Genomic DNA, 9,491 nt, shown 5'->3' with positions numbered 1-9,491 from the left:
GACAGAAAAATACTAAACTTTTTTTTTTAAAGTAGAAATGTTTCAATGACTTTCCTCGGGAGGAACCTGTTTAACATGTACAGCATATTATCACGCCACAGAAAAAAACTAATAAGTAATTTTTAACACGAGTTAACACGTCACGTGACCATTACTTCTCAAGACACTCCCCTGCTGCTAGCTTACTTTGTTGCTAGAGACTGACTGCACATGGACTGCATGTCCGACGGAAAAAACCCGAAAAAGACATAAACTTCAGTATTCTAATTTTGAATTCATGATGAAATGCAGGCAGATACGATGGATCCAGCGGAAGAACCCCCATCTATGTTGTGGGGACTGGACCCAATCTTTTCTGCCTTCGCCAGGCTATATGTCAAAGACATCCTACAGATGACAGAGTCCACGCAGGTACCAGGTAACGTTTAACACACCTGTTAAACCCCATGTTATTGTATTAAGTGATTGTGAATGAGTCGCAGCATTACATGTCCGACTGTTCTTGCTCAACAGCTAACTGAACGTTAATTATCTTGTATGACATTTTCAGAAGTTTTGTATTCTTATCTGACATTTGTATAACTTGTGTATCCAGTATTTTTTTAAATTGGTACCCATTCAGATCAACATTATGAAGCTTTTTACAACTTTAAGTGATTAGGTTTACCTGGAAGATCTGATGCCTGATGTTGATACTGAAAGAAACTGAAACATTGTTGTGTCTCCACCCCTGGCCCACAGGTATTTACTTCTACAACTTGCATCCTATCTACAAAGTTGATGTCCTCGGGACAGTGGTTTACAAGAGAGAAAGAGAAGACTTCTTCTGTTATGGAGGTAATTGTGTCACTGTGTGGAACAAATGTATTCTTTGCTGATATTTCAGTACACAAGTATGTACTGTATGTGTTTATGTATCTCTAAGTTATGTTAACCCATCAAGTCATTTAGCAATATTCTTACTGTGAAGGTTGTCTTTGGGAGTCATTGAGCTACCAACAGTGGCAGCAGAGCAGTGACATTGTTGCATGTTATGGATAATGCAATGAGAAAGTCTCCATCCCTGACAATGGCCTGTTTTTTGTTAAAATGACAAATATTGTCACACACACACGCACACACACACACTCCTGTTGTACAAAGTAACATGGCATTGACTTCCCTTCCTTTTGTCTGATTTGGAGTATCTTCCTCCTGTTCACAGTGGATGATGGTACTGGCGTTATTAACTGCCTTTGCTGGAAAACTGACCTAATGAAAGAGGAAGTTCATCCCACTACATGTGAGTTTGTGTTTGTATTAACCCCAGTGTTGGCATGATTGTACGTCATGCTCTGTATTAGTTTGCCAAATCACCACACACTGACATCAGAAGGGAAATTGTTTTGTGCACCCACCTTGAACCCAACTAATATAATTTCTGTGGCTCATCTTGCCTTGCTGCTTAATTTGACAGAGGACTATGTAGCAGATGCCCTTCAGCTGTATTGTTCATATGAAATAGCTTTTATCAGCCTTCTAGCATCCTTCTAGGTCTATGTGTCATGTAAATATCAGACAAACACATTGTCAGTATCACCAAATACAATTTACGACTGCAATGCTTATTATTAAAGGTACCCTTTAGTTTTAAGCAGTTTTGTTTACATTCCATATTTCTCACTGAATGTGTGTTGAGGCCTAACACATTTTGTTGAATGCATTACTGTTCTTATAAAACCTTTTAATAAATATTTTGAAATTGGATTTGTTTACATCCTTATATACATTGGTCAGCATAGGAAACAGTCTCCTTTATGCCTTCTTTTGCTGGCACTTGTGTTGTTTCTTTGCATGTTGTAGTCTCCAAATGTTGATCAAGTGTGTGTGCGAGTTTCCTTTTGTGAGTCAGTAGGCATTGGATACTAACACTCAAACACCACTAATCAAAACATTGCTCTATAGTGCCACTAGTCATCAAAAACTCCACAGGGTAACTTTAACCTACGGTTCAAAAGGGCCCCGGACTTTGCAATGCCCCCTCTCCCAAAGAACTTTAGCTTGAAGCAAGATGTTGGTGTGATTCACACTGTTGTGAGGGAAAGCTCAAAATTGCAGGCAATGCATATGCAATGTTTAGTACAGGTTCCTTGTACTGTTTTTTTGCCAGTTGAGGGAAGTGTAACAAGCTGAAACACAGCAATTGACATCACCTTATGGCAGATGTGTTCGTATTGACACATTCAGCAGTCAAACAAAGTCCAGTATCCACTCTCTGTTTTGGTCCCAAAGAAAAATGTCCAGGTATTTTGCTTGTTATATTCTCGCAGCTAGTCGCTATCTTTGTCCGTCTGCCATATTGTGCTGGGCATGTAGTGTCTAGTAAGTGTATCAGAGCTTTGCCACTGAAAGCGGGGTTGATGAGCACAGGATTTGTGTTCCATAAAACCAAAACGATGATCTTAAAGAGGCCTAAAAGCTCTGTACAGCTGAGGAGAACTGGAATTTGGTGGTGAATTGCTGTTCGTTCATCACTACAAGAGACCTATATTACATTACACATAGTCCTTTGATCCCTTGTCTATCTAAGAAGATGATTAGTGCAGCTTTAAAGTCTTGCATCTTTATGGATTATTTGATTTATTTTTAAAGGTGCTTCACAAATTCATTCTTGACTCAAACCAGTGTGTAATATCATGTATTTGTCATCTCCAGCAGGGGGAAAGCACAATGATGGGGCTCAAGGAGGCTTCAACCCAGTCGCTGAGCTGGACAAACTGCGACAGGCCCAGCAGAGCCTTTCTCACCTAGAGATTGGAGAGCTGCTCCGAGTCAGAGGACCGGTGAAGACGTCAAGGCAGCAGAGAGAAATCATGGCCTCCACCTTCTGTGAGTGCAGAGGGATGTTCTCTGCATGCCGCAGTGGCAGTTTGAAGTTACCATCCACTTTTACTTACAAGCTACATTTTATAAATAGCAAAGTAAGACAACAAATGTCCAAGAACACCGACATGATGATGATGATTGTTCATTAGAAACTACAAATGCTCAACCAAAAACATGCTTTAGCTCCGACAGTCCCTTACCCACACATGCCGAGCAAGGACATTTTTTATCCTAGCACTGCAGTCTCGTTTTATGATGGCCTACATGTGTCTCTCTTTCGCACACATACATACACAACACCGCACAGCACATTTTTTATTTGAGAGCACATGCCATCTTTATCCTCTGCCCATTCATCGTGTGTGTCTGGGTCTGTGTGTGTTCCCAGATAAAGTGAACGACCCAGTGATGGCGGTTCAGATAGCGTGGATGATGGAGGTTCCTCAGCTCTACAGACTGTGCTATGACAAACCATTTCAGCTGCAACCGAATGAAACCAGGTACAAACCTCCATCCCTTAATGTAACATCACAGTGTATTACAAGACTGTAGTGAGGCTTCAATCCAGTGTTTAGTGCAAATTTTAACTGAATTTCCAAGAAATCGGTTAAAGAAAGTGTAAATGAAAGCATTTCTATTCAACACTGCTGTGAGAATATTATTTGCTGGTTCAAGTGACGCTAATTCTCCAGTCTGGTGCCATTAAGTCACTGTAGAGAAAGAGGACACCACACCATGACATTATTAAAAGTGTGGCAGTAAATCCACAAATGTTGAAAAACAATGTAGAAAACGTGATGGTGATGTGAGGTGTTTACACAGAGTGGAGAAGAAGCTTCAGAGGATGTTTGCATGCACAACATGAGTCACTGTCTGTTTACAGTCTGCAGTTTGTCATATTTTGCTTTTATTGGTATATCAATATTTCCATCTCAGCCAAGCAAAACACTTTTGAATATTTTTTACAGCCCAATGTTTAACCAAGAATGTTTATTTTGTAGGTCGGAGAGGCCCCTGAAACAGTCATGACACTAATACCCTTCACTAAAACCAATGAAAATAGAGTTCTTGGCCGTTTCTTACCTATTGATTCCCATTCCTGTTGTACAAGGAAACATTTCAAGTTTATGATTTGTTCCAGATGTATGTACAAGTACTGTATAGTCTTACACTGGGTACAGCAACAGGACTGGTCAATGTTATTAAAAGTTAGGACCAGAAATGTATCAGATAAAGCCAAGAAGAATAGGTGGTAAAAGTACATTTATTTAAAGCAGCCACATTGTTACATTTTTTGTTGACTCTGGTGGTCCCTGTGGACAACAGCGGTATGAGGAACCACTGACTCCTCTCACAAAGATCTTGATGTGGCTAGGGAGTGCATTTGTTTTGAGAGTGAGTAAAAAAAGGATTTTAATATTATTTTTCTTTTTTAAACACAGCTGTTTGCAGGCTAGATAGTAAAGCTAATGTATCTATTTGTAACTATGTAAGATTAATAACTGTAATACGACGATAGTGAAAAAAAGTAAACTTTGTTGTAGTGCCGTACCAGCAGAACACAGAGCAGCTTCTTTCCTCTAGCATATAGCAGTCCCCTATAATAAATGGTTTTATCCTCATAACTTACTCAAAACGGATAAGTTGAAATCCAACCTGTTATTAAGAATAACCAGAAAAACTCAAATTTGCGTATTTAGAGGTATCAATATTGAATTGCGACCCTTTCATAACAAGTTAAAAAACACTTTTATAACAGTTTATAAGGCATATCAGTTTGTAACAGTTTAAAAGGCATATCAGTTTATAACAGTTTAAAAGGCATATCAGTTTATAACAGTTTAAAAAGCATATCAGTTTATAACAGTTTAAAAGGCATATCAGTTAATAACAGTTTAAAGGGCATATCAGTTTATAACAGTTTAAAAAGCATATTGGTATGAATCGTGTTAAGGCCAGATTCTGTTTTTCAGTGACTCAGCCATCAGTCCCCTCAGCAAAGCGACAAATATCCTCAGGGATTTCTTGAAGCAGAAGTCAGTGACCAGTTTCAGACCCTATGATGTTCAGGACCTCCTGCAGCCTCTGATCTCCCGCCAGCCTCAAACCGCATCAGCAGACCAGGTACACCAGAATAATAATATGGGACCCATTTCTGTTTGAAGATGTGTGCTGGTGGGATGAAAAGAAAGTCAGACATCAGACTTTATTTGAAGTGTGCTTCTTATGTGAGAATGATGAATGAAAAATAGAAATCCGGCCACGATTTAATTCCTAGCATTGAAGCATATTTGTATTCTCTATAGTTGTTATTAGTCATATAAATGGAAATTATTATACTCTTAAAGCTGCTGACAAAGGAACTTGCACTTCTTGGGCAGTTGTTAACTGATCACAGGGTTGGCGTTTCAATCTCCAGGGTAGCCCCATTGGTTCTACACCTGCATGGGAGGAAATGACTCTCCACACCACCAGGTGGCGGCAAGTCTGTATTCGTCATTTAAAAGGGAAACAGGAAGACTTAAGACTCTGGATATACAAGCGATGTTATGATAAAGCAATGTTCTTTCACACCACTGTCGCTAGTATAGCATTTCCTAATAAAAGATCCGTCTATAAAAAGTTGCACTGGTGAAGAGGCAGAAGTTAAAAATAAAGAGAAATCGCACTTACTCGATGAATTCATGGATACTTTAGCGTCAGGTTCAAGGGGGTTTCCCTTTCTTTTCCGTTTCTCATGTACTGATTCGTTGAAATGAACAGCCAATCAGACTGACTTCTCTCACTGACGGACTCTTCCTCAGATTCAACATGCTTAGTCGGCCAAAAACCTGCCGACAAGGACTGACTAGTGCCAACGGTGCCAGACACACAGCAAAAACTAGGGCCACAGATACTCTACGGTCCCCAACTAGGGGTGCAGTTTTTAAGCAATTTCCTTTATAGGGCTACAGATTAGACTGCAGTAGGAATTATAAAAACAGATAAAGTACACAGCCTATCTGCAAGCTATATTAAAGTCTTTGTGTCAGTTAGTTGTGCGACAGTATCACAGCGTCATGATCTGTTTAACATTGTCTTATCTTTAATATCACTATCCATAACATTAACTACTCTTATAGAGCACTGATTTAAGTTTGTGAAGCAGGCACATGTGTGGTGTCAGATCCATGGATAGAGGAAAAAATCGTTAGTAATTAAGGATTGTGAGTGAAACATCTCTAAATATACAGTCGGCCAGAGATTATACAGATTAATTCTACAACATAGTTCTGATAATAGGTCAGTTAAAGTCATCTTAGTATCATTGTAGGAAAAACAAATTGTCGATCATCTCTTCAACCAGTGATATACGGTCCGATTGCCAATCTGTGTGTGTGTGTGTGTGTGTGTGTGTGTGTGTGTGTGTGTGTGTGTGTGTGTGTGTGCGCTGTATAAATGCACCCATTTGCCATATTTTGGTTTCCTACAAAATATCATGAAGTTGAGATATTACCATGTTGCATTACAGTTTAACACAAAATCATTTAGTCATTTGATAACTGAAACAAATGCATTTCAGCGCTTTCAAATTATTATGCTTCTCTGTTGCTCTTAAGGAGCCTGTGGCGGGTCCTTCTGCATGCCAGCAGCTACGCCAGCTTTTGAAAGAGGCTCTGCAAATATTACAGGACAATGGGACGGTGTACCGCAAGGTCAAGTCCCAGGATGAAGTCTATCGTGTAAGAAAAATTCTTCCTACCTTAGAAAGTTGTTGTCATCTGGATGCATTATGGACATGCGTCTCTTTGATACTGTCGTACATCACCAGGTGACTGCACATGACAAAGATCTACTCATTGCTGTCAAAGACATCATCAGGGAAGACTCAAAGAGAGAGAAATGTAAGTAGAATTAAGTGTTGCTCTTCATGAATTATTAAACTTGTTTTAGTTTGACTGTGTCAGTCTCCTTTGTGGCAGTGTGTTGAATATAGCAGTAACTATCATTCATTTGAAGTAATCAAAATTGGAAGAATCCAAGAAGAAATGTAAAAACCCTTGAAAAAGGAAACTTCATGAATCACTTTTTTCAAGTGTTATATTAAAGTCTCCACCTGCCTCTGGACTGACCTGTGTCATTGTTGTTTTCTCCTATTCCTATAGATGCAGAGAAGGGTTGTCACATCATGCACATCTTGTCTGCGGTCAGGCAGCGCTACAGCCTCAACGTGAGCAAGGCAGCACTGGAGCTGGTCCTCAAATCACTGGAGTGCAACAGTGACATTGTCAGCACCAGTGATAACTATTACACTGTGTTTTAACTCGAGCACAGCAGGCTTGGGAACCCAGTATCACTGCATATACTGTACCATATGAAGCACAGCTTATTGCTCCAAAATGTGAGCATCCAGTATGTTTAAGTAAATCATGCCATTTGCATTCCTTGATTCATCTAGACTATTGTAACAGTTGCCACCACTAATTGAACTCCCTATTTTTTTGTATTTTTAATTACTGCTGGATGTCAATGTGTTATGGTTAAATATTAAGTTTAATTGAAATTTATTTGAAAGACATGCCTATGAAAATGGACATCAGAGAAGCCTCTAGGACCACTTTGCTCTCTGCTGCTATGTATATTTATGTATGATTGTAGAAATGTAAAAATATATAAAGAAACAAAGATAAAGCTCATGCATAGCTGAATTAACCTGTCAGGGGGCCTGGAGTAAAAATGAGCTCCTGGGTTCCCATTAAAGGATAAATTCACCCAAACATTAAATTCTGTCATAATCTGATGCCGTTAGAGAGTTGGGTGAAGTTTTGTAGAGCACAAAACTGTGTTCTCCTAAACAACTGAAGTAGATGGGTAATAGCAAAAAACAACTGAAACATAAAATGTTTTCATACAGCTTGTCCAGTGGAATCAAAGTCTCCAGAAGCCCTGAGATCCTCAATTGATTTGAAAATACGTTTACACTTTTTTTAAAGCTGACACGGTCACTGTAGCTGCTCAGCTAAAAGTGTTAGTGCGCAGCTCGTCTGAAGTGGTTGCACGAGCTTAACCACGTGTCGAGGGTGTTAATAAAGTCTTTTCAAATGAATTTGGGATCTCGGTGCTTCTGGAGACTTGGATTACGTTGGAAGAGCTGCAGTTGTTTTTTTTTGTTTTAAAACAAGTGCCCATCTACTTCACTTGTTTAGGAAAATGCTGCAACACTGTTTTGCTGTGAAGCTCAATAAATGTTTTGTGGACTATGAAACTTATGAAACACCTGACTCTCCATCGACATGGGGTGAGTAAATAATGACTGAATTTTCAATTTTAGGTGACCTTACCCTTTAAGCCCCATTCTTCTTACTGTATTTAAAATGTGTATAGCTTTTCTTAAGAAAAAAAAAGAAAAGAAAAACAAGTCTCATGTTTCTTGAAGATGTTTCACCTCTCATCCAAGAGGCTTCTTCAGCTCTAACTAACTGGAGGGGAGTTGCTGGCTTTTAAACTCTGTGTGGGAGTGTCCTTACAGAGTTGTTAAGGACACGTGTGAGCTCTGAGTTTCAGAGTCGTCTGGGCCACTTGTGGGTTGCTAGGGCTAGGTGAGCCCAGGTGTGAATGGTTGTTGAGCTGTCTGAGGAGAGAACTCAGTACTGAAAATAGAAAATATGCCATGAAGCAACAGTATACCTGACATTTCCACCGTTTGCCTTATCCACCCCCTAAAACAATGTGCATTTCATCTATCACACTGATGCCTCCACCCGACAAGCTACATATGATTAACATGTAAAAAAAAATTAGAATTAATAATAATGCTGGTTATTTATATTACTATGTCGCCATCATGAAATTACAACCACATATTGCAACATGCACCTATATGTCACATCCTCATGTGGCTATTATGACACACATACTGTAGCCTCCTCGTGCCAAGTATGCCACATCATGGTTTTCCATTAGAGGCTGAGATCCTCAAGCTTCAAAATGTTGGATGCCACATTTCCACAATGCAACTCGGTAGCATTTGTCAATAGACTTCCCTTAACTACCAAATGGCCAAACCTTTCAAATGCTATTCTGCAGGCTTTCAGTGAATGATTTGTAGTCTCCCAGCCCAAGTTAAGATAACCCTGATAACATCATCAGGGTTGTTTTCCCAGACTTTATGAAGCTCCCTGCAGAGCTACAGGGGAAAAAAATGTGTAAAGCTGTTTTACAAGACTGGCTGTGTTCCAAAATCCATACTATTGTAATATTTTGTATGCCAGAAAATGATGCAGTATGCCCCAATAATTGTATGTCGAATGCAGTTTGCCAAAAATACCAGGATGTCCATGCGGTATTCTGTCGTATTTTGCAGTACACAAGCCAACATGCTTTTCTGGCTGTTCTGAGGCGCAATCCTCTGCCCGGCGGAAGACTTAGCACTGACTGAGCCGTGGAGAGAGCACAGACGGCACGGTTGCGTCCCAAATCACTTGATATTTCTTTTTACTTCAAATTTCACACTACAAGGCGCAGAGTTATGATGAAGAGGTATGTCCTAGTTGTATGTGTACTGCATGCAACAGTATGTACTTTGTAAGGGTAGCTGCAGTATGTACAAGAAGAAGTATGATTTGGATTTGGAATATGCAATGTGA

At 39.6% G+C, this 9,491-nt stretch overlaps 1 protein-coding gene across 1 annotated transcript; it reads left to right on the top strand.

Moving 5' to 3' along the window:
- Positions 1 to 177: 177 nt before the first annotated feature.
- On the top strand, positions 178 to 8,252 carry stn1 (STN1 subunit of CST complex). Its single transcript, XM_084365521.1, has 9 exons — positions 178 to 418; positions 742 to 837; positions 1,205 to 1,282; positions 2,695 to 2,868; positions 3,254 to 3,365; positions 4,839 to 4,989; positions 6,465 to 6,587; positions 6,677 to 6,749; positions 7,011 to 8,252. The coding sequence occupies exons 1-9, from the start codon at positions 286 to 288 to the stop codon at positions 7,166 to 7,168; spliced, it is 1,098 nt and encodes a 365-aa protein (XP_084221647.1). The 5' UTR covers positions 178 to 285; the 3' UTR covers positions 7,169 to 8,252.
- The last annotated feature ends 1,239 nt before the right edge of the window (positions 8,253 to 9,491 follow it).

The sequence above is a fragment of the Pagrus pagrus genome (genome assembly GCF_965226575.1).
Source record: "Pagrus pagrus genome assembly, chromosome: 2".
NCBI lineage: Eukaryota > Metazoa > Chordata > Actinopteri > Spariformes > Sparidae > Pagrus > Pagrus pagrus.
The sequence above is the reverse complement of the archived record's forward strand: the minus strand, read 5'-3'. Positions and strand labels throughout refer to the sequence as shown.

Coding starts and splice junctions, on each gene's coding strand:
- stn1 (XM_084365521.1), top strand. CDS start 286: ATGCAGGCAGATACGATGGATCCAGCGGAAGAACCCCCATCTATGTTG. Junction 838..1,204: donor AGACTTCTTCTGTTATGGAG/GTAATTGTGTCA, acceptor TCCTGTTCACAG/TGGATGATGGTACTGGCGTT. Junction 1,283..2,694: donor GGAAGTTCATCCCACTACAT/GTGAGTTTGTGT, acceptor TGTCATCTCCAG/CAGGGGGAAAGCACAATGAT.